Genomic DNA, 25,072 nt, shown 5'->3' with positions numbered 1-25,072 from the left:
CGTAGCTGGGGCAGAACACTCTACAGTGAATTTCCTTGGAAGCAAGACGTGGTCACGTTACATTTTGCAAGCTGGTTAACAGTTTTGCTCTTCAGTTCATCTCCAGTCTCTACACTTAAGAAAAAGAGAGAGAGAGAGAGAGAGAGAGAGAGAGAGAGAGAGAGAGAGAAGAGGGCTGGAGAATGAATGTACAAATTTCTGATAGCTTCTCTTCACTTGACACCTTCCTGGCCAAGTGATGGATGGAGCAATTGCGTATGTCTTAACAGCTTGCTCCAAGATTCACGGGCGATACAATACGAAGAAGCGATTCTGGCCTGGTTTAAACAGGCGGTGTTTATTGTTTTCTGTCTCTGCTTCCAACTTGCACAGGAAGGAGACAGTTTTTTGTATTTGTCTTTCCACCAACCAAGCCCACAGAAGCGGCGGCTGCAAATGCCACCTCCGAAAAACAGACAGAAAAATCATTTGGAAGAAGGAAGAGACAGAGAACACAGGAAACACAGGAAAGGAGAAAGAGAAGAAGCAGCAGCTTTGTTCCTAAATATTTTCATAAATAATTTTCATGCGTGCATCTTGCTTCTTCAGGAACAGACTGGCACGTTTGCTTCGATCATTTTTCGGCATTAAAAATGCTGCATTTTTAATGTGATGTTTTTCTATGAATTGGCTCCGTTCCGCCCAAACATTCCTTTTCTTTCAATCCTGCACGTCATTTGATTTGAAGATAGTCACAAAATTTCATAATGTTTCAGCAGGTCAGATACTGAAACCATTCGTAGCGATTTCCGAATATCCCCTTGGTTTTTGATGGAGCCAAATAGATCTTTGCTCCTTGTTTAGAGATGAAAGCTACAATACACTTTGAACTGTGTTACCTAACCCTAACTCTAGCCCTTCCTTCTTTTCCTTTCCCTTCCTTTCTCTTTTTTCCTTCCTTTCTTCCTTCCATCCTTCTTCCCTCCCTTCCTCTCTTCCTTTTCTCCCTCCCTCCCTGTTTCTTCCCTCCCTCTTATCTCCTTCTCTCTCTCTCCCTCCCTCCTTTCCTCCCTCCCCATTTCTTCCCTCCCTCCCTCCTCCTTTCTTTTTCTTTCTTTCTTTCTTTCTCTTTCTTTCTTTCTTTCTTCCTCCCTCCCCATTTCTTTCTTCCTCTTCCTTCCTTCCTTCCTTCCTCCCTTCCTCCCTTCTTTCCTCCCTCCTCCCCATTTCTTCCCTCCCTCCCTCCTTTCTTTCTTTCTTTCTTTCTTCCTCCCTCCCCATTTCTTTCCTCCTCTTCCTCCCTCCCTCCCTCCCTCCTTCCCTCCCTTTCTTTCTTCCCTCCCTCCCCATTTCTTCCCTCCCTCACTCTCCCTCCCTCCCTTCTTTCCTCCCTCCTCCCCATTTCCTCCCTCCCTCCTTTCATTCTTTTCTTTCTTTCTTCCTCCCTCCCTATTTCTTTTCTCCCCTTCCTCCCTCCCTCTTTCTTTCTTTCTTTCTTTCTTTCTTTCTTTCTTTCTTTCTTTCTTTCTTTCTTTCTTTCTTTCTTCCTTCCTTCCTTCCTTCCTTCCTTCCCTCCCTCCCTCCCTCCCTCCCTCCCTCCCAAGATGCATATATATGGGGTCTCTAGTCTTGTAAAAAGCTGTACAGGAAGGGGAGCCTGACCCCCAGATGTGAATTTTTTTGCAAGAAAAAGGGTCTCTAAGAACAGGTGGATTCAAACGATCAGGCCCCTTGGAAACCTGCAGAGGAAGAAAAACCGGGGGAAATAAAAAAAAACTTGAACGGGCTTTATGAAAAGCGAGCCCTTTTCTGCAGCTCCCCGTTCTACAGCGACTGCCCCCCACCGTGCAAACGAACGAAGAGGATTGAAAAGGCACAATTAAATAAATATATATTTCTTAACGCAAAACGGAAGTCTCCGCTCCAGAGGCACCGCTGGGATTCGAACCCAGGATCTCCTGTTTACTAGACAGGCGCTTTAACCAACTAAGCCACGGCGCCGGCTGCTGAGCACAGCCGCAGATCCGGCTTCATGTGTCTTAGCGGGGAAGAGCTGGCTTTGAAAGAGCGTCGCTGGTGGGAAACGCAAAAGGGGCTGAAAAGAGTGGGGGGGAGGAAGGAAAATTATTATTATTATTATTATTTTTTGCAGGCTGCAAATAAATGCTTCTGGGGGCCAACTGGAGCACAGCAGTGCAAATACCATAATTAAAAGATGTCATTAGAAATATCCAGGAGCGAAGGAGAGATCTCAGCCCCCATGGAGCCATCTGGATGTTTTACTTTGAATTTCAAATATTTGTTTTTTTAAAAAAAAAAAAAACCTGCATTCTTCTACTTTCTTTCAGCCCAAGGAGCTAAGAACTGAGCTGTCATTTCAGGTCCTCTTTGATGATGATGAGAAGAAGAAGAAGAAGAAGAAGAAGAAGAAGAAGAAGAAGAAGAAGAAGAAGAAGAAGAAGAAGAAGAAGAAGAAGAAGAAGAAGAAGAAGAAGAAGAAGAAGAAGAAGAAGAAGAAGAAGAAGAAGAAGAAGAAGAAGAAGAAGAAGAAGAAGAAGAAGAAGAAGAAGAAGAAGAAGAAGAAAACCAGCCTCCACGAAAAGCAACATTTGCAAATGACTCAAAGGATGATGGACTTTGAAGTTCCTTAAATTGCAGTTTCAGTCCCATCAAGTGTCTCCCAGCTGCTGACCTTGTAGCCAGGATGGCCTTGGCTCGCCCAACTTGGTCAACCATTATTAGATGGACCTCCAACCCAAGGATGAAATCCAGCAGCTTCTGACAAGTTCTGGAGAACCGGTAGCGGAAATTTTGAGTAGTTCAGAGAACCGGCAAATTATACCACCTCTGGTTGGCCCCAGAGTGGGGTGGGAATGGGGATTTTGCAGTATCCTTCCCCCAGGAGTGGAGAGGGAATGGGGATTTTGCAGTATCCTTCCCCTGGAGTGGGGTAAGAATGGAGATTTTGCAGTATCCTTCCCCTGGAGTGGGGTGGGAATGGAGATTTTGCAATGATCTTCCCCTGGAGTGGGGAGGGAATGGAGATTTTGCAATATCCTTCCCACTCGAAGGGAAGGATACTGCAAAATCTCCATTCGCTCCCCACTCCAGGAGAAGGATACTGCAAAATCTCCATTCCCTCCCCACTCCAGGAGAAGGATACAGCAAAATCTCCATTCCCTCCCCACTCCAGGGGAAGGATACTGCAAAATCTCCATTCTTACCCCACTCCAGGGGAAGGATACTGTAAAATCTCCATTCCCTCCCCACTCCAGGAGAAGGATACTGCAAAATCTCCATTCCCTCCCCACTCCAGGAGAAGGATACTGCAAAATCTCCATTCCCACCACACTCCAGGGGAAGGATACTATAAAATCTCCATTCCCACCCCACTCTGGGGGAAGGATACTGTAAAAACCCCATTTCCTCCCGATCGGCTGGGACTCGGGAGGCGGAGAATAGTTGGGGGCGGGGCCAGTCAGAGGTGGTATTTACTGGTTCTCCGAACTACTCAAAATTTCCGCTACCGGTTCTCTAGAACTGGCCTTCTCTGTGGTGGCTCCCTGTCTTTGGGACATCGTTCCCCCAAAGTTAAGATTAGGCCCCACTTTGCTGCTTCTCCACAAGGTCTTAAAGAGAGGAATGTCAGGGTTCCAAGTTAACACCGCCAATGAAAGAGAAAAATGGCTTCCAGGACTGACAATGGTTTAGTCAACAGCTTTGGGGACCCCATTTGAAGCTGATCAAACGGCTTGTCTGATTGTGTAGCCATGGCTGTGAGGTGGGGATGGGACTGAGCGTACATGTGTTAAACCGTGGGTTTTTAAAATGCTGTACAGGTAGTCCTCGACTTACACCAGCTCCTTTAGTGACCGTTCAAAGTCACAACAGCACGGAAAAAAGCGACTTACGACCGTTTTTCACTCTTACGACCCTGGCAGCATCCCCGTAGTCACGTGATCAAAACTGAGACGCTTGGCAACTGGTTCATATTTACGACCGTGACACGATCCCCTTTTTGCGACCTTCTGAGGAGCAAAGTCAACGGGGAAGCCGGATTCACTTAACAACCCGGCTCACTAACTTATCAACGGCGGTGATTCGCTTAAGAACCGAGGCAAGAAAAGTCGTAAAATGGGGCCAAACTCACTTAAAAAAAAAAAGTCTCATTTAACAACAGAAATGTTGGGCTACCTGTACACTGCCCGGAATTACTTCGTGTGAATTTGGCAGCTATATTAAATTTGTTTCATGCATAAATAAATAAATAAATAAATAAATACACGGAGGGCAATGTCAGATAAAATTCCGTTCAACAGCTAAGCTTTCGCCTTCAAGGATAATCCTATTCTTGAGGGAAATTGAGAATAAGGAAAAAACAATACTGCCTGTAGTGGAAAATATTGTTTAATTAAATCAGGGCCAACCTTTTCCCTAAATCCATGAATTATTCAGTTCAATAATAATTACCAGGAAAATGAACTCCAGGAGCGATACATCACGGCTTTATAATATTATGAAAAGAAAAGCCCGGAATGGCATATAATGTATTTAAAATGCTTTTATTAAAGCGCCGTTACATTTATTGAAGAGTTCACATCACAGGGTACTGCGACGTGCGTTTTGTTTTTTTTTCTAAAGTGACATTTTATTACAACGCCGTATAATTTATCTGGGGGGAGAAACATACAACAGGATTAGGAGCAATTTCATTTACACAACATAGCACTTTAAACTCTTACATTAGTTCAAGGTTTATCCCATTATGCAGCTATCTCTAAAAGCTATTACAGCCCAGGCTGACTCGATACCCATTTTTTTTCCCTGCTGTGAACTAAAAGTATTCAAATTCTATAAAGCAATTTATTATTTTGAATGAGATCGAATCCGCGCTGGTGCACAAATGCGCTATAATTCATAAGGGTTTTCCTCCTAATCAGACCTGCTATTTATGTCACCCATATTTATTATGTCTGAAAATCCCCTATCAATAACGCACAAGAACCAGTCATAATCAATTGTTAGTCAAAGCCTTGTCTTCTGCAAGACTGAAACTGGTGAAGTGAACTGAAAGCAATAGAGGTAGTCCTCGACTTACAACATTTCATTTAATGAACTGTTTGTAAACAGTTCACTAACCTAGTGAATTTTTTTTACTACCGGTTCTGTGGGTGTGGTTTGGTGGGCGTGGCATGGCTTAGTGGATGTGGCAGGGGAAGGATACTGTAAAATCTCCATTCCCACCTCACTCCAGGGGAAGGATACTATAAAATCTCCATTCCCTCCCCACTCCTGGGGGAAGGATATTGTAAACTTTCCATTCCCACCCCACTCCAGGGGAAGGATACTGTAAAATCTCCATTCCCTCCCCACTCCAGGGGAAGGATACTGTAAAATCTCCATTCCCTCCTCACTCCAGGGGAAGGATACTGTAAAATCTCCATTCCTTCCTCACTCCAGGGGAAGGATACTGTAAAATCTCCATTCCCTCCTCACTCCAGGGGAAGGATACTGTAAAATCTCCATTCCCACCCCACTCCAGGGGAAGGATACTGTAAAATCTCCATTCCCACCCCACTCCTGGGGGAAGGATATTTTAGATATTTTAGAACCCACCCCTGGCTACCTGTATCTGCCCATTAGAAGGATGAGCTGAATTCTTTCAACGGTTCTGTCTTCACCGTTTTTTAATCTGACCGCAGAGAATTGAACAGAAGGTAAATTCGGAGTGGAAATTTTTATTTCATTTTATTTGCCACACGACGTTACAGGAAAACTTCAAAGTTAAATTTAAAAAAAGATTGCGATGTTGACAAATGTTTTAAAATCGGCTCGCTGCTGAATCCTTTAGAGATCTGGAGGCAAAGCGGGTGGCAGCGGTAAAACAACTTCATTGGGAGATGCTAGTCGACAAAATACACACCGGGTTTCTATTGTGTCTTCTTTGTTCCGGAAGATCAGAAAAGATTTTTGACATTCTTCACACTGGATATTGGTGTTAAAAAAGAAATTCAACTGTAATAGGCATCTGATGCTCAGTCTATTTCTGGAACTGACCACTCTTCCATGACAAAAATTGGCCATCTACATGCACTTAAGTTGCAACTCACTATTTCTCCACATTTTTTCTATTCTATTCTATTCTATTCTATTCTATTCTATTCTATTCTATTCTATTCTATTCTATTCCATTCCATTCCATTCCATTCCATTCCGGGGTGAAATCTATTTATCTTCCCAACTGGTTTGGAAGTGCACGCGCCCTGTGCGCGTGGACCCTCTGTGCATGCGCAGAGGGTAAAAAACAGGTTACTTCCTGGTTAAAACCAGGAAGTAACAACGACCAGGTGGGTGGACGGAGCCTCCCACCACCATTGCTACCGGTTCTCCGAACTGGTCAGAACCAGGAGCATTTCACCCCTGATTCCATCCTATCCCATCCCATCCTATCCCAATTCTACTCTTATTCTACTTGTCAGGATTTGGTGTCGTCTCACATTAATTGCATTTCAAACAAATAGTCCTTGATCAAAATCTTTCATTTATTAAGCACAACAATCAAACTCCGACTCCGTTGCAGCCAACACTGACTTCCTGGTCCAAACCCTCCCCTTCCTATCCCCACTGCTCTGCGTCTCATTGGCCCTCTTCCAAGTCACTCTGCTGTTATCTACTACTTCAGCTCAAAGGAATTTCCCCCCTCCCAACCCATCTCCTAAGGGATAGTATCTCCAGGGAAAATAAGTAGGTGAAAAGTCAAGCGTCCTCTTGCCAGATGCCCCCACCTTCTCCTTCTTATGTCAGCGCTGGAGTGAATGCAACTTGGAGTGCTGACACTACTCTTATTCCATTCCATTCCATTCCATTCCATTCCATTCCATTCCATTCCATTCCACTCCACTCCACTCCACTCCATTCCACTCCACTCCACTCTACTCTACTCTACTCTACTCTACTCTACTCTACTCTACTCCAGGAAGTAACGATGACCGAGTGGGTGGGAGGAGCCTCACGCCGCCATCACTACCGGTTCAGCTGAATTGATCTGAACCAGGAGCGTTTCACCCCTGATTCCATTCCATTCCATCCCATCCCATCAAATCTGTCACTTCTATTAAATATACTGACCTTGCAGATTTTGGAACCTTTGGTTTTCACGGCTTGAATCACCATGGGGATTTCGTTGGCATTTTTAATATCCCATAATCTCACTGTCTGGTCCTATAATATTAGAAGAATTTTGTATCCATGAACGGAATTGCAGTTCTTCCAGACAATGGCTGGACTACAATACGCCACGTTTTTTCCGTGGTTTCCTTGGTTGCCAGGATTCTTTAGTTACCTAAAATAATTAATTGACGAAGCCATGCCAAACTGTTTGTATTATCTCAACTTATGTGGTTGTCCTTCCAATGACTAGACAATAAAGTAGTCCTCAATGTACGATGACAATTGGGAGCAGAAATTCCGTTGCTAAGCAAGGTGGTTATTAAATGACTTGTACCTGATTTTAGGGACCCTGGAGGTCTTCTAGTCCAACCCCCTGCTCAGGCAGGAAACCCTATGGCATTTTAGAAAATTGGTTGTCCAATCTCTTCTTGAAAACCTCCAGTTTTGGAGCATTCACAACTTCTGGTGGCAAGTCGTTCCCCTGATTAATTGTTCTCACTGTCAGGAAATGCTTTCCTTAGTTCTACGTTGTTTCTCTCCTTGTTTAGTTTCCATCTATTGCTTCTTGTCCTGCCTTTAGGACAGTGGCTTGGTGGGCATGACAGAGGGAAGGATACTGCAAAATCTCCATTCCCCCCCAACTCCTGGGGGAAGGATACTGCAAAATCTCCATTCCCTCCCCACTCCTGGGGGAAGGATACTGCAAAATCTCCATTCCCTCCCCACTCCAGGGGAAGGATACTGCAAAATCTCCATTCCCTCCCCACTCCTGGGGGAAGGATACTGCAAAATCTCCATTCCCTCCCCACTCCAGGGGAAGGATACTGCAAAATCCCCATTCCCTCCCCACTCCAGGGGAAGGATACTGCAAAATCCCCATTCCCTCCCCACTCCTGGGGGAAGGATACTGCAAAATTCCCATTCCCTCCCCACTCCTGGGGACAACCAGAGGTAGCATTTGCCGGTTCTCCGAACTATTCAAAATTTCCGCTACTGGTTCTCCAGAACCTGCTGGATTTCACCCCTGCTTTAGGTGCTTTGGAGAATAGGCTGACTCACTTAACAGATGTCTAGCTTAACAACAGAAATTTTGGACTCCATTGTGGTCGTAAGACGAGGATTAGCTGTAAGGCGTACTGAGAATTTTATCGCTTGAAGACCAGTTTGGAACTGTGATGCATGGCCGCAAAGATAATCTACTATTGCAAGTGTTGAAACATTTCAGTGCATTATCTGATGACTTTTGATAATACCTTTGAAGAGGAAACAAGAAGTTTCTTGTCTTGACTAATGGCCACATCGGTCACCCAATCAGCATGACCCTACAAAAACATAATTTATCAGCAGTTTAAGACATAAAGCACATTCTTAGCTAGATTTCTAGCTACGCTCCTAAGGCTACCGAGAAAAAAGTAATATCCAATTTAATTTGGAGGAGCGGGCTGAAGATTATCCTGGTAGGTTTCATTTCTGTTTCATTCCACTACAGGTAGTCCTCAACTTATAGTACTTCATTTAGTGACCGTTCAAAGTTACAACGGCACCGAAAAAAGGGACTGATGACCATTTTTCACACTTATGACCGTTGCAGCATCCCCATGGACATCTTGATTTACCTTCGGAAGCTTGAGAACTGATTCATATTTATTTATTTATTGGTTCGATTTATATGCTGCCCTTTTCCGGAAACTCAGGGTGGCTTACAATGCATTAAGCAATAGCCTTCATACTTTTGTATATACCTGCTTAGTAGGGCTTTCGCCCCCCCCCCAAAAGCGGTGTTCTTTTTTTCTTTTTCTTTTTTTTATACAAAGTCAGCTTATTGTCCCCACAAACTGGGTCCTCAATTTACCTACCTTAGAAAGGATGGAAGGCTGAGTCAACCTTGAGCCTGGTGAGATTCGAACTTACAGTAATTGCAGACAGCTGGTGTTAATCACAATGCTATCAGTCTGCTAAGCCACCAGGCCCTTGTTTTATTTTTATTTTATTTTATTTTATTTTATTTTATTTTATTTTATTTTATTTTATTTTATTTTATTTTATTTTATTTATACATTGATTTATACATTGATTTTCTGTGGGGCTTCACATATTATGATTTTTAACAGCCAAACAAAAGGATGGATGGGTAAGAAATCTTGTTGTCTTTCCTAGTTTCCAGTCTTATGGACAATATATAGATTATTCCGTCATCTCTTACACCTTTCTAATGTTATAGCAGCAATGCACAAAGAAGGCAGGGCCTCCTTTTTATTAAGTCCTCATCCAGGACCAGTAAAATGAATATAATCACTTGAGAATTTCAGTTTGTTCCACTCTAGTTTATATACAAACATTCTGGCTTGTTTGAGTTAACAGATTTCAATCTCAAGAGCGTCACGGGCTACGGCTGAAATAATTGCAACGGTTGATCATGAATCACCCGAAGAATGATGTTCCAGTTGCCTAGCAACCATAATTCAATTGCTAGTTTGCTTTCACAAACGACTGAGCAGGGGCTGGGGCTAGGAACATGGCAAAGGTGGGACAGCCAGAAGCTTCTGAAGCATGCTTCCAGAACAGCTACGAATGCTGAGCAAAAAGATGAGGGAGAAAGAAACGTTTCAAGCTATATTGTCATTGGGACTGTCAGCACTTCAAGCTGCATTTACTCTAGTGCTGACATAGGAAGAAGCAGCGGAGGCATCTGGAAAGGGATGTTTGAGTTTTCACCTACTTATTTTCCCTGGAGATAATATCCCCTAGGAGATGGGATGGGAGGGGGGAAATTCCTTTGAGTTGGAGCAGTAGATAGGGGTAGAGTGACTTGGAAGATGGCCAATGAGTGCAGGGAACGGAAAGGGAGGGTTTTGGGTCTGGAAGTCAGTGTTGGCTGCAATTGGAGTCGGATTCAGAATGTCGTGCTTAATAAATGGGAGTTTTACTTCAAAGATTTTGTTTGAAATGCAATTTATTTGAGATGACCTCGAAACCTCACAGGGACATTCAAATGATCTATACTAAGGAGGTATCAACCCGTTTATTTTACTACATAAAAACAGAATAATAGAATAATAGAGTTGGAAGGGAATTTGGAGGTCTTTTAGTCCAAGCTAGAGGGAGAGAAGCAACCTAGAGAACTAAGGAGAAATTTCCTGACAGTTGAGAACAATTAATCAGTGGAACGACTTGCCTCCAGAAGTTGTGAATGCTCCAACACTGGAAGTTTTTAAGAAGAGGTTGGATAACTATTTGTCTGAAGTGGTGTAAGGTTTCCTGCCTAGACAGGGGGTTGGACTAGAAGACCTCCAAGGTCCCTTCCAACTCTACTCTACTCTACTCTACTCTACTCTACTCTACTCTACTCTACTCTACTCTACTCTACTCTACTCTACTCTACTTCTCCCCCTATACAAGCAGGAGACCTTATACCATTCTGAACAAATGGTTGTGCAATCTCTTCTTAAAAACCTGAATCCAGGTAGTCCTCAATTTACAACCAGTTTTTTATAGTGACTGTGCAAAGTTACAACGGCACTTTAAAAAGTGACTTCAGACCAGTTTTCACACCGATGAGCATTGCACGTGCATCATGGTCACGTGATCAAAAATTTGGGCGCTTGGCAACTGGCATGTACTTAAGATAGCGGCATTCTTCCAGGCTTCCTGTGATTCCCGTTTGGTCACGTGGTCAAAATGGACGACTGGCATGTATCTATGATGCATTGCAGGGTCCCTTTTGCGACTTTCTTAACAACTGTCTTGCTTAGCAATGGAAATTTTGGGCTCGATTGTGGTCATGTGTCGAGGACTACCTGTACTGAGGCCATTTGAATCCCTGTTTGATAAAATAAGAGCTGTTTCAGTACCTTTAAGGATATCTTTTGATATGCTTCTCCTATGTCCCAGACACCGATGGTTTTGTCATAACCTCCAGACACCACGCACGAGGCTGAAATAGAAACACAATTATGCCACTTGGGATGGCCTTCTATTGTTATGAAAGAGCCAAAGCTGTTCTACAAAAACTCTGAAATATAATTCGGATGACGCGTTAAGGGTATTAGTCATGTTTCCACGTATTTTCCGAGGCTCTCAAAGGAGAATGAATGCCTTTAAACTGCAAGCAGAAATTCTGAGTTTGTTTAAATTTATTGGGAGAAAAAAAAAGAAAAGAAAAGCCCCAGCTCTGTTGATCCTGAACACCGTAAACATTAAATATGGTGCATAAACTTCCATATGATAAAGTGCAGTAATAATAACTTGGCACAGAACAGAAATAAAGGAACAGGAATTGAGTTGGGATGTGTAAGAAATGCAAAGTAGGCACAAATGTCTAACTGAAATAGGAAAACAACGAATTCAGATTTTGGTGGAACAATAATTCATCCACTACCAACTAGTGGTATAAATGAATATCTTTAGGGCACAAGGAATCAGATTGATTGATTGATTGATTGACAGACTGATTGATTTCTGTGCCATTGAATCAGTGTTGATTTCTAATAACCACATAATATAGATTTACTTAGTGGTGAAATCCAAACTTTTTTTACTACCGGTTCTGTGGGCATGGCTTGGTGGGTGTGGCTTGGCTGTGGCTTGGTGGGCGTGGCAGGGGAAGGATACTGCAAAATCTCCATTCCCTCCCCACTCCAGGGGAAGGATACTGCAAAATCCCCATTCCCCACTCCTGGGGGAAGAATATTGCAAAATCTCCATTCTCACCCCCCTCTGGGGCCAGCCAGAGGTGGTATTTGCCAGTTCTCCAAACTACTCAAAATTTCCGCTACCGGTTCTCCAGAACCTGTCAGAACTTGCCGGATTTCACCCCTGGATTTATTCCAGGATGATCTGTCCCCAACCTGCTCCCTCAGGTCTTTCAACCTATCTCCACTGTAATCAATTCATCCACTTTGTTGCTGGTTGTCTCCCTTGCTTTCCACCTTTTTCAAAAAACTATGTCGTTAACATAATGTGTGCAAAGTATGATAATTTAGCCTGGTCATCTGTGTGAAAACTCTGGTTACATTTGTTAGATTATTCATTGGTTTGTTTTCTTGGCTATCTGTGGTCACCTCAGGACTTTAGATTAATCCTGGAAGTCTTATTATTTAGGCCCATATAAAAATTCAGATAGACCGATAGATAGAGATGGGAAGAGAGAGATGAAGAAGAGAGAGAGAGGCAAGAGAGAAATGATGATGATGATGACGGATGGATAATAGAAATAATAGAGATAGATCAGGGGTGGGCTTCAAAAATTTTAGTAAGGGGTTCTCTGTCCAGTTACTGAGTGGGTGTGGCCATGGTGGGCGTGGACTAGTCAGCCTCCTGCACCACAGCTTTTTGCCCTCCCTGGGCTTCAGAGGCGTTCCTTGAGTGTCTGGGAGGGCGAAAATGGCCTCCCCAGGCTCCGGAGGCCCTCTGGAGGCCAGAAACAGGCCTTCCTGAACTTCCGATAGGCCCATTTTTTGCCCTCCCCAACCCTCTGCGCGTGCCCTGCACTTACCTGCATCCAAAACGGGCCACATGGGCACTCCTGGGAGGGGAGGGGTGGGCGGGAACAGCCAGGAGTGGGATTTGGGGGTTCTCTGAACTGCACAGAATCTTAGCTAGAGTTTCTCCCGAACCCCTGCAAACCTTCAGCAGCCCACCCCTGAGACAGATGATATAAGATAGCTAGCTAGCTAGCTAGCTAGCTAGATAGAATAATATCTTTTACTCAGGTTATTATATGGCTTGGCCAATTCGGTAATGCTGCTAAGAAATATACTTGGAGGTAGTCACTGGCAGTGGAGGTCAGTTCAAAGGTATTTTTATAAGCCAGCAGAGGGAGAAAGTATTGAACGTAATGTGGGGAAAAACAGATTTCCTAATAAAAACCCTTCCATTAAGATACTTTATTCCACCATATCTCCACAGGAGGTAGACTGAATGACTAAATCGTGATTTGAGCACAATTTTCCCCATTTTACACGTTTTGGATGGACAAATATTTTATTCCCTGGGCCAAAAAGAAGCAGTACATCATAATAACTGCATCAATTATAGAGTGTTTTATAAGGCTAATTAAAGGGCAATGCAAATTCAATTTAGTTCAAATTATAGAAGCAGTAATTTAATCGCTCTGAGAAAGCGGTTTCAACGTGAATCTGGGAGACAGCCCTGAACTAACCTTCTTCTCTCTCTGTTGGTGCTAAGATTATTCATCATACATAACTCACCGTCTTTGCTAAAATCACAGCTGCCAACAATGCCTATGTGACCTGGATCCAAAGTCATAGGCCCATGAGACCGGAATTCTCCCGTACGGACATCCCATAATTTGATATTTTCATCCCACCCTGCTGTACACAGATAATGGCCATCCAAAGAGAAGCAGCAATCTGCAATGGCATTGGTGTGCGCCCTGAAAGAAACATGACATTTCACATTAACAGGCTGAGATGTGGTTATCTAAAGGACAAGAGGGCTATTGCTGTGTAATTGCAGAGAAGATTAATGAACTAATTAATGATCTTCTGAGTTCTTTTTTTTTTTTTTTTTTTTTTTGTATAATGGCCACATTTGGAATAAAGGGGACAATAGACCAATCTTGCATTATCCAAGGCCAGTTCTGAATTTTATGGAAGCCAGTCAAAAGGCGAGTAGATAATCATTATCAATATATCAAGGTTGACTCAGCCTTCCATCCTTTCGAGGTAGGTAAAATGAGGACCTGGATTGTGGGGTCAATAAGCTGACTTTGTATAAAAAAGAACACCGCTTAGGGGGGGCCGAAAGCCCTACTAAGCAGGTATATACAAAAGTATGAAGGCTATTGCTTAACGCATTGTAAGCCACTCTGAGTCTCCGGAGAAGGGCGGCATATAAATCGAACCAATAATATGCTAAACCGGTCAGTCCTAGAGGAGATCGACCCTGACTGCTCTTTAGAAGGCCAGATGCTGAAGATGAAACTCAAAGACTTTGGCCACCTAATGAGAAGGAAGGACTCCCTGGAGAAGAGCCTAATGCTGGGAACGATGGAGGGCAAAAGAAGAAGGGGACGACAGAGAACGAGGTGGCTGGATGGAGTCACTGAAGCAGTCGGCGTGAGCTTAAATGGACTCCAGAGGATGGTAGAGGACAGGAAGGCCTGGAGGAACATTGTCCATGGGGTCGCGATGGGTCGGACACGACTTCACAACTAACAACAACATTAGATAAAGCCAACAAATTCATAATAAAATCATACTACGTTGGTTTCTTACCCTTCAATGGTGACTGTGGTAGCCCTTGCGATGATATCCCAGAATTTTATAGACATGTCAGAGGACACCGTAGCTATTCTCTGGTTGACAGGATCGAACCGGCAACTTTGAATTGTACTTCTGTGATAATCTGAAAGAAAGATTCTGCAGGTATCAAGTGGTACCTGGTTTGGCCTCCAACCTATCAAAAGGTTGGAGGTTCATACAGATACTCCAGTGGTCAAAGGCTGACCGATTATATCAGAATTACAGAATTGGAAGGGATCATGGAGGTCTTCTAGTCCAACCCCCTGCTTAGGCCCTATAGGAGACCCTATAGCATTTCAGACAAATGGTTGTCCAATCTCTTCTTTAAAACCTCCAGTTTTGGAGCGCCCACAACTTCTGCAGGCAACGGGTTCCACTGCTTAATTGTTCTCACTGTCACGAATTTTCTCCTTAGTGCTAGGTTGGTTCTCTCCTTGATTAGTTTCCATCCATTGCTTTTTGTCCTGCCTTCAGGTGCTTTGGAGAATACCGTGTTTCCCCGAAATTAAGACCCTGTCTTATATTTTTTTTGAACCCTGAAATAAGCGCTTGGCCTTATTGCCATGTGCTCAAAAGCCCAATTGGGCTTATTATCAGGGGATGTCTTATTTTGGGGGAAACAGGGTAGGTTTGACCCCTTTTCCTTGTAGCTGCCTCTTAAGGTATTGGGACACTTCTATCATGTCACCTCCAGTACTTCTTTTCATTAAACTAGACATACCAAATTTCTGCCACCGTTCTTCCACAACCTCAGGTATATTTCATCTAGTGGTATCCATGGGGTTGAAGGCCAAAACCTTCAAGATGATGGACAGAGAGTTGGATGTAACCAAAGCCCTGTCCATTCTGAATGTGTCATCTTGCCAATTATGACCCCGCTCCACCCCAACGTGGGACTGTTGCTACTGACTTCACCTTTTACCAGAAGAAAAAGGACGTCAACCAAAGTTCAGAAACTGTACCTCGGATGAATGCCACCTCTTCACCATCTTCAACATTGCAGACGAATAACGCATTCTCCAAATCCGAGCCAGAGACAACGTACTTGCCATCATGTGAAATATGGCATGTAGTTACCAGGCCATCCTGACTTAGAGACCACTATAGAATGTGGGGGCGGGGAAAAAAACCACCAAATTTATTTTATATATACAAAGGACATCCAAGACTCTTTGTTTTAAAATATTGATCCAGTTGCAACTATTTTCTTTTAATTAGTTGATCATAAGCATTTTCCCAGAAGGGTTTGACTAAAGATATGAATAGCAAGTAATCCGTCTCATTGGTTTCAGTGCAATTAACCTCATTAGCTTTAGCAACCTGAGCCATATGGTGTTCAAGAAAATTAATTAATTATCATCAGATTATTATGAATTCCACTTAGGGTCAAACAAAGTGAGACGTTGGAGAAAAACTCCCAATTTTTTTTTACTCCCTTGCGATGCACTAAAAACAGACTGTAGAGATTGTAGTTCTTGATTGAGCCCAAAATTTCTGTTGCTAAGAGAGACAGTTATTAAGTGAATTTCGCCCCGTTTTACGACCTTTCTTGCCACAGTGAATTGAATCACTGCAGCTGTTAAGTTAATGACACGGTTGTTAAGTGAGACTGGCTTCCCCATTGACTTTGCTTGTAAGAAGATCACAACAGGGAATCCATCGCATGACACCCCCCCGGGACACTGCAACGGTCATAAGTATGAGTCAGTTGCCAAACTTCTGAATTTTGGTCATCCGATCATGGGGATGCTACAAAGGTTGTGTAACTGTGAAAAAGGGTCATAAGTCACTTTTTTTCAGTGCCCTTGTGACTGAATGAACTGTTGTAAGTCAAGGGCTAGCTGTATTTAAATTCTCTCCTTGGTGGACTTTGTAGGATGCCCCATCAAAAGTCTCTCCCATTTCTTTTTTTTTTTTTTTTGCTCTTCAAGAGGTCTGCAAGAGGAAAGGGATAAAAAAAAAATAAGGTGGGGGCCAATATCGCGTGATCAAAGAGTTTCAATCATATGATATTGGCCGCCATCTTGATTTTTTTTTAACCAAGGGGACATCCCTGTACTTGGAATTTTGATACACATACCCCCCCCCTCCCCGGAATATCATCTGCTATCTTTTATTGCTTTTTTCCCCCCTTTAAGGGTGGACTGAGGGTTTATTTTCATGGGAGAGGGTCTCTCTCTATGTAGCTTTTGGAGGCCTGTTCTGACCCCAGATCAAGACCTGGTTTCGTTTAACAGATTTTCTTATGCTCTCTGCTATTTATTCCTCTTCCCCTCCTTCTTCGGCCTCTCTCTGACAGCATTTTCGTAAACGATATGGTTTAAATTGATTCAAATTATGAATTTTTTTTTTATATATATAATTTTTATTAATATATTCTATACACTAATACACAAATAAAATATACAATCCTGCCACCATGGTATAATATGATTACATTGTCCATAAGTATAAAATCATTCCTTTATACATACATATTTGCCACCATATATATATACATCATCATATATCTATTCTATCCCACCTTTTCTGGACCCAATCGTACATACTTTCCAACTGTTATAAAATTCTGAATCTTTTTTACCATTGATCAATCTAGTTAATCTATCTGATTCCGCATACTCATTAATTTTATATATTATTTTCAAATCTATCGGTAAGTATTGATTTTTCCACTACTGCGCATACGCTAATCTTGCTGCAGTGATAATGTAAATCAACAAGAACCATATATCTGATTTAACATTCAAAGGTCTCTCTCTATGTAGCTTTTGGAGGCCTGTTCTGACCCCAGATCAAGACCTGGTTTCGTTTAACAGATTTTCTTATGCTCTCTGCTATTTATTCCTCTTCCCCTCCTTCTTCGGCCTCTCTCTGACAGCATTTTCGTAAACGATATGGTTTAAATTGATTCAAATTATGAATTTATTTTCAGGAGGGTAAGTCACCCTTGGCATTGGTTTGAAGGGCAGACCGGAAAAGCACGACAAAAACTACCTCATAAGAAAGGCTTTTTAAAGAAAAGTCAGTCCGTGAAAAAATGGATTTGCAAAAAATGTGCTGAGGGGGACATGTTTTTACCCCCCATTCTTTTTTTGCTGCGACGTTCCTTAGACTGCCTGAGATGTGAGCTCAGATACCCTAAAACAGTTGCCATATTACATATAGATAGTCCTCGACGTACGACCACAATTGAGCCCAAAATGTCTGTTGTTAAGCGAGACATTTGTTAAGTGAGTTTGTACCCCGTTGTGCCCCGTTTTCTTGCCGCACGCGTTAAGTGAATCCCTGCAGCTGATAAGTGAGTAACCCAGTTGTTAAGTGAATCTGGCTTCCCCATTGGGGACCACGTGACCTTGGGACCTTGAGGATGCTGCAAAGGTCGTAACTGTGAAACACGGTCGTATCAAATTTTTCAGTGCGGTTATAACTTCGAATGGTCACTAAATGAACTGTTGCATCAGGGGTGAAATGCTCCTGGTTTGGACCGGATCGCCCGATCCGGTAGCTATGGAGGCAGGTGGTTCGGAGAACTGGTAGCAAAAATCCCTGCCCCCCCACAACTGCCCATCTGAGCCGTGTGATCATCAGAGGCTTTTTTTATATTTTTAAAAGCATTTTTTCTACAACCTCTTTGGCCGAAAAAATGCTTTTAAAAGTAAAAAAAAAAAGCCTCTGATGATCGTGCGCTCAGCTGGGATCGTCAGAGGCTTTAAAAGCATTTTTTTTACAACCTCTTCAGCCGAAGAGGTTGTAGAAAAAATGGTTTTAAAAATAAAATAAAAAATAAATTTAAAAAATTGGCCACGCCCACTCAGTCATATTACCCCCTCCCAAGCCACGCCCACAGAACCAGTAGTAATAAATTTTACATTTCACCACTGTGTTGCATGTCAAGGACTGCCTGTATACATATATCCTGCCCTTCAGATACGAAACCATTCACTGCTGATATAACCATATAGACTGTGTTAAAAGCTAATTTCATTCAATTCAATTTAACAATGATATTCCAGCTTTACTGCATTTGCTGATTGGCCAATGGCCAAGATAAAAATTCTCATCAATGACTTTCTCCATCTGCCAGGAATTCAGATATACGTTGGTATGGATAATTTGGCTAAACAGAAATCTATGGTCGTTTTTAAGCTGGCCTTCGAAAACAACATGAAATAAAATCAATACATACAAGCATTTTTCCTGTTTCAGTGTCCCAGGCCTTTAGGGTTTTATCATACGATGCTGTTATCAACCTAAAAATTGATAAAACAGATTGACAGGGTAAAATTGAATCTGATCTGTCTTCTGAAGAAATTAAATATCGAAGGAAGGAAGGAAGGAAGGAAGGAAGGAAGGAAGGAAGGAAGGAAGGAAGGAAGGAAGGAAGGAAGGAAGGAAGGAAGGAAAGAAAGAAAGAAAAAGGGAGGGAGGGAGGGAGGAAGGAAGGAAGGAAGGAAGGAAGGAAAGAAAGAAAGAGGAAGGAAGGAAGGAAAGAAAGAGGGAGGGAGGGAGGGAGGGAGGGAGGGAGGAAGGAAGGAAGGAAGGAAGGAAGGAAGGAAGGAAGGAAGGAAGGAAGGAAGGAAGGAAGGAAGGAAGGGATTACATGGCTTTGGGGCATTTTACAAAAAATTCATACCATCTCCAATTGGCACTTGGAACAAGCATTGGCAATTAAATGCGGCACAAAACAAGTCCTGATTAAGCTCTCTAAGGGTCATCATGATCCAGATAATTCCTTTATTATCTTTTCTGAGCCAGACTGAGAAACCTTTAACATCTTGGCACTGTTTCCCTTCAAGAGAAGGTATAAGCTGTGCAAAAACTGTCTATTAAAATTAAAATGTCCTGCTTGGAAATTTCCTGGTCTTTTCCAATTGTCCTAAGCAAGACATTATAACAAGGTTCCATTCAGGGGAATATCCAATAATAATATACATTTAAATCTCGTGCATAAAATACAATAGAATAATCACCTTCGGTTATCAGGAGTCAGGCAACATTCCGAAATGGGTCCAGTATGCTCATCTTTAAAGGTGTGGATGCAAATAGAACAGGCGGTATCCTTCAGTAAAGACAAGATGGGTTAACAAATTGCACACTGAGAGTGAAAAAAGACAAATCATTAATTAATAGCCCATCCACTATATCCAAGAATGGGTTCTTAATATTTCCAGCTGAACACCAGCCCAACAGAAGAGGGAGGAATAAAATCAATGGTGAAATCCAATTTTTTTTACTACCAGTTCTGTGAGCGTGGCTTAGTAGGCGTGGTGTGGTGTGGTGGGCGTGACTTAGTGGGCATGGCAGGGGAAGGATACTGCAAAATCCCCATTCCCTCCCCTCTCCTGGGGGAAGGATATTGCAAAATCTCCATTACCACCCCACTCTCGGGCCAGCCAGAGGTGGTATTTGCCAGTTCTCCAAACTACTCAAAATTTCCACTATTGGTTCTCCAGAACCTGTCAGAACCTGCTGGATTTCACCTCTGAATAAAACTATAATAATATCTGGTTTACGTTTGTGTACTTAAGTTCTTTTATTATATATTTACAGTTTTTCTTTATAATTTGGAGACATAAAAACTCCGGCAAGGATTTTCAGTCATGAAAAATGTAGCCTTTGTTTTCCTATATTAAATTATCTTTTAGACTTGAGAGCAATGGGATCTTATGCCCTTAAAACAAAACTTACCCAAAGCTTCACTGTGGTATCGAAAGACCCTGAAATAATTTTGGCATCATCGAAACAAAAATGACAGGAGGTCACTGCATCGGTATGGCCTTTTAAAATCTTGAAATGAATCTGTGAATAAACCAAGATAGCTCATTGTTATCTTGTAGAATAGAATAGAATAGAATAGAATAGAATAGAATAGAATAGAATAGAATAGAATAGAATAGAATAGAACAGAACAGAACAGAACAGAACAGAACAGGTACATACACTCTCAGTGTACATAAAAGAAAAGATATGTTCATCAAGAATCATAAGGTACAACACTTAATGATAGTCATAGGGAAACAAATAAACAATCAGGAAACAATCAATACCAATATTTTTTAGTTTTTAATGGTTATTAATTGTTTAGTTTTAATTTGTTAATGGGTTTTAATTCGCATTGTTTTAATTCGGGCCAAAGTATATAATTCTTTTAATTAATTTTAAATTTTGTATTGTTATGTATTTTAGTTTTGGCTGTGCCCTGATTCCACTAGGAGAAGGGCGGTATATAAATTGAATAAATAATAATAAATAATAATAATATCAATCGTAAGGATACAAGTAACAAAGTTATAGTCATGCAGTCATAAGTGGAAGGAGATGTGTGATAGGAATGATGAGAAGACTAATAGTAATAGTAATGCAGACTTAGTGAATAGTTTGACAGTGTTGAGGGAATTATTTGTTTAGCAGAGTGATGGCGTTCGAGAAAAAAACTGTCCTTGTGTCTAGTTGTTCTGATGTGCAGTGCTCTATAGCGTTGTTTTGAGGGTAGGAGTTGAAACAGTTTATGTCCAGGATGTGAGGGGTCTGTAGATATTTTCACAGCCCTCTTTCTGACTCGTGCAGTATACAGGTCCTCAATGGAAGGCAGGTTGGTGGCCATTGTTTTTTCTGCAGTTCTAATTATCCTCTGAAATCTGTGTCTGTCTTGTTGGGTTGCAGAGGCAAACCAGACAGTTTTATGGTTTTCTTGCTTTTACTGTTTTGAAATCTCCCCCTCCAAAGCAATAAAGAAATAAACCCTACTTTTACTGAGATCTCCAATCTGCTGGCCTTCTCCTGCTGTCCTCCAGATGCAGGGCAGTAAAGTCCCCTAGAGTCCCAGCCAGTAGAAAGCATGGTGTTGGGGTGATGGGAGCTGTAGTCCATCCGTCCACCATGACTGCGGGGCTCTAAATTGGAGCCTCACATGCAGACATCACCCACACTGGAGGAAAGGAAGACCCCTCCCCCTCCCCTCCCCACCTCTCCTCTCTTGCTTGCCCACCTTGGCCAATTTCTCCTGGTCCCCTTCCCAGTCCTTCTCCTCCGGGCCCTCGGTGGCCAGGGGGTCATAGCTGGGTGACTGCAGAGGCATCTCTGAGCAGAGAGGGGAGACGTCCCGGTTTTCCTTTTCTTTTTCCTTTCCTTTCCTTCTTTCCTTCCCCTTCCCCCTTTTCCTTCTTCCCTTCCCCTCCTCCCCCTTTCCCCTTTTTTCTTCCCTTCCCCTTCCCACTTCCCACTTCCCTTTCCTTTTCCTTCTTCCCTTCCCACTTCTCCCTTTCCTTTCTTTTCCTTCTTCCTTCCCCTTTCTTTTCCCCTTTCCTTCTTTCCTTCTTTCCTTCCCCTTCCCCTTCCCTTTCTTTTCCTTCTCCCCTTCCCCTTTCTCTTTTCCCCTTTCCTTCTTTCCTTCTTTCCTTCCCCTTCCCCTTCCTTTCTTTTCCTTCTCCCCTTCCCCTTTCTCTTTTCCCCTTTCCTTCTTTCCTTCCCCTTCCCCTTCCTTTCTTTTCCTTCTCCCCTTCCCCTTTCTCTTTTCCCCTTTCCTTTCCCTTTCCTTCTTTCCTTCCCCTTTCTCTTTCTCCCTTTCCTTTCCTTCTTCCCTTCCCCCTTTCTTCTCCTTTCTTTTACTTCTCCCCTTCCCCTTTCCTTTCCCCCTTTCCTTTTCTTCTTCCCTTCCTCTTCCCCCTTCCCCCTTTCCTTTCTTTTACTTCTCCACTTTCCTTTCCCCTTTCTCTTTCCTCCTTCCCTTTCCTCCTTCCCTTCCCCTTCTCCCTTTCTTTTCCTTCTCCTCTTCCCCTTTCCTTTCCTTTTTCCCTTCCCCCTTCCCTTTCCTTTCCTTCTCCCCTTCCTCTTCCTCTTTCCCCCTTTCCTTTCTTTTCCCCTTCCCCCTTCCTCCTTTCTTCCTCCTGCCTGCAGAAGCCGCCGTCTGTTCGCTCGCTGGTCCGGCGGTTCTTAGCAACCGACCAAGCTCCGCGGACGGGCACGCGGCGGCGGCGGCTGCGATTTCAGGACTTCCAGTAACTTTAAGCCAAGTTGGGACTTTGGGGTGGGGGACGGGGGAGTCGGTTGCAGCGGGCGAAGGTCGCGCCCGGGGAGTCCATCTGATCTTCCGAGGCGGAAAGGAACGGAACCAACGTCGCTTTGCAAAGCAAAGTCCAAGCGGACCCTTCTGGGGGGCTCCCTCCGTTGAGGTCCCCCTTTGACTCTATAGAGCAGAGGTCTTCAAACTTGGCAGCTTTAAGACTTCTGGACTTCAACTCCCAGAATTCCCCAGCCACCTATGCTCTTATGTCAGAGGTCTTCAAACTTGGCAGCTTTAAGGCTTCTGGACTTCAACTCCCAGAATTCCCCAGCCAGCTATGCTCTTATGTCAGAGGTCTTCAAACTTGGCAGCTTTAAGGCTTCTGGACTTCAACTCCCAGAATTCCCCAGCCAGCTATGCTCTTATGTCAGAGGTCTTCAAACTTGGCAGCTTTAAGACTTCTGGACTTCAACTCCCAGAATTCCCCAGCCTCCTATGCTCTATGTTAGAGGTCTTCAAACTTGGCAGCTTTAAGGCTTCTGGACTTCAACTCCCAGAATTCCCCAGCCACCTATGCTCTATGTTAGAGGTCTTCAAACTTGGCAGCTTTAAGGCTTCTGGACTTCAACTCCCAGAATTCCCCAGCCACCTATGCTCTATGTCAGAGGTCTTCAAACTTGGCAGCTTTAAGGCTTCTGGACTTCAACTCCCAGAATTCCCCAGCCAGCTATGCTCTATGTCAGAGGTCTTCAAACTTGGCAGCTTTAAGACTCGGGGACTTCAACTCCCAGAATTCCCCAGCCAGCTATGCTCTATGTCAGAGGTCTTCAAACTTGGCAGCTTTAAGACTTCTGGACTTCAACTCCCAGAATTCCCCAGCCACCTATGCTCTATGTTAGAGGTCTTCAAACTTGGCAGCTTTAAGGCTTCTGGACTTCAACTCCCAGAATTCCCCAGCCACCTATGCTCTATGTTAGAGGTCTTCAAACTTGGCAGCTTTAAGGCTTCTGGACTTCAACTCCCAGAATTCCCCAGCCACCTATGCTCTATGTCAGAGGTCTTCAAACTTGGCAGCTTTAAGACTTCTGGACTTCAACTCCCAGAATTCCCCAGCCAGCTATGCTCTTATGTCAGAGGTCTTCAAACTTGGCAGCTTTAAGACTTCTGGACTTCAACTCCCAGCATTCCCAGCCACCTATGCTCTTATGTCAGAGGTCTTCAAACTTGGCAGCTTTAAGACTTGTGGACTTCAACTCCCAGAATTCCCCAGCCAGCTATGCTCTATGTTAGAGGTCTTCAAACTTGGCAGCTTTAAGGCTTCTGGACTTCAACTCCCAGAATTCCCCAGCCAGCTATGCTCTTATGTCAGAGGTCTTCAAACTTGGCAGCTTTAAGGCTTCTGGACTTCAACTCCCAGAATTCCCCAGCCAGCTATGCTCTATGTTAGAGGTCTTCAAACTTGGCAGCTTTAAGACTTGTGGACTTCAACTCCCAGAATTCCCCAGCCACCTATGCTGGGGAATTCTGGGAGTTGAAGTCCACAAGTCTTAAAGCTGCCAAGTTTGGGGATCCCTGCTAAAGAGGGAGGTTGTCCAGCCAGCAAAGGAGGCTGGGGGGGGGGGCTATTATAAAGATAGAACTGGGACAGTGAACACAAATTGCAGATGGTATTTCAAAGGGCCCTAAAGACTGGCTTCTCGCCCAGCCCTTTGGCAAGGATGATTAATGCCCTCTTTTCTTCTTTGTTCCTAACAGAGTTTGTTTTCTCTGACATCTTTGTTTTGGGTTGTTTTTGTGTTCCCGTCCTGCCAGGACCAGATCTGGGAATCACGTGGGAGAAAGTTTAGGGCAAGATGCTCCTAGACCTGGATTTGGCTGGGTTTTCATGGAGTGTCTTAAGAACACTTTCCACATTGGCTGTTTCTTTGGAACAGTGTAGGCTGTTTTTTTTTTTTTATTTGATTTATATGCCGCCCTTCTCCGGAGACTCAGGGCGGCTTACAATGCGTTAAGCAATAGCCTTCATACTTTTGTATATTTATACAAAGTCAGCTTATTGCCCCCACAATCTGGGTCCTCATTTCACCTATCTTTGAAAGGATGGAAGGCTGAGTCAACCTTGAGCCTGGTAAGATTCGAACCTGCAGAAATTGCAGGCAGCTGTGTTAATTACAGGGTTCATTAAACCACTGTACTACCAAGGCTGTTATCGCTATTGGGGGTTTTCGGGCATCTGTCTTTGCCCGAAACACGGTGTCTTTCAGTTGCTTTAGTGGGGGTCAATGTTTTTTCCTCGTTTGGTACTTCTAATCTTAGAGGGACACAGTGGCTCAGTGGCTAAGACGCTGAGCTTGTCGATCAGAAGTTTGACAGTTCAGCGGTTTGAATCCCTAGCGCTGCGTAACGGGGTGAGCTCCCGTTACTTGTCCCAGCTTCTGCCAACCTACCAGTTCAAAAGCAGGTAAAAAATGCAAGTAGAAAAATAGGGACCACCTTTGTTGGGAAGGTAACAGCGTTCCGTGCGCCTTTGGCATTGAGTCATGCCCGCCACATGACCATGGAAACGTCTTCGGACAGCGCTGGCTCTTCGGCTTTGAAACGGAGATGATCACCGCCCCCCAGAGTCGGGAACGACGAGCACATATGTGCAAGG

The 25,072-nt window shown here is 43.4% G+C and overlaps 1 protein-coding gene and 1 non-coding gene across 3 annotated transcripts; both read right to left on the bottom strand.

Annotated features, from left to right (window-relative positions):
- Positions 1-1,906: 1,906 nt before the first annotated feature.
- TRNAT-AGU (transfer RNA threonine (anticodon AGU)) lies at positions 1,907-1,980 on the bottom strand. Its single transcript has one exon. It is a non-coding gene; the product is annotated as a tRNA-Thr (tRNA).
- A 3,721-nt stretch (positions 1,981-5,701) lies between these two features.
- On the bottom strand, positions 5,702-22,523 carry WDR88 (WD repeat domain 88). Of its 2 annotated transcripts, XM_060681586.2 has the most exons (11): positions 21,406-22,523; positions 20,106-20,216; positions 19,388-19,476; positions 18,604-18,667; positions 15,377-15,515; positions 14,388-14,517; positions 13,359-13,543; positions 11,001-11,083; positions 8,403-8,471; positions 7,108-7,200; positions 5,702-5,964 (listed from the first exon to the last, which is right to left on the bottom strand). In XM_060681586.2, exons 1-11 carry the CDS (start codon positions 21,493-21,495, stop codon positions 5,827-5,829), a joined length of 1,191 nt encoding a protein of 396 aa, XP_060537569.2. In that variant the 5' UTR covers positions 21,496-22,523; the 3' UTR covers positions 5,702-5,826. The 2 variants fall into 2 exon arrangements, with proteins under 2 accessions (XP_060537569.2, XP_087733354.1); XM_087877228.1 differs by lacking the exon at positions 8,403-8,471 and having other exon boundaries at positions 21,406-22,351.
- Between the last annotated feature and the right edge of the window lie 2,549 nt (positions 22,524-25,072).

Source organism: Pantherophis guttatus, chromosome 11, assembly GCF_059756535.1.
Source record: "Pantherophis guttatus breed Tessera chromosome 11, ASM5975653v1, whole genome shotgun sequence".
Lineage (NCBI taxonomy): Eukaryota > Metazoa > Chordata > Lepidosauria > Squamata > Colubridae > Pantherophis > Pantherophis guttatus.
Note: the sequence above shows the minus strand (reverse complement) of the source record. Positions and strands in the feature narration are given on the sequence as shown.

Excerpts from the sequence above, each read along its gene's own strand:
- WDR88 (XM_060681586.2), bottom strand. The coding sequence starts at position 21,495 with ATGCCTCTGCAGTCACCCAGCTATGACCCCCTGGCCACCGAGGGCCCG. Across the intron at positions 13,544-14,387 it reads ACCACAGTCACCATTGAAGG|GGCGCACACCAATGCCATTG; the intron begins GTAAGAAACCAA and ends TGTTTCTTTCAG. Across the intron at positions 8,472-11,000 it reads ATCAAAAGATATCCTTAAAG|GGTCATGCTGATTGGGTGAC; the intron begins GTACTGAAACAG and ends ATGTTTTTGTAG.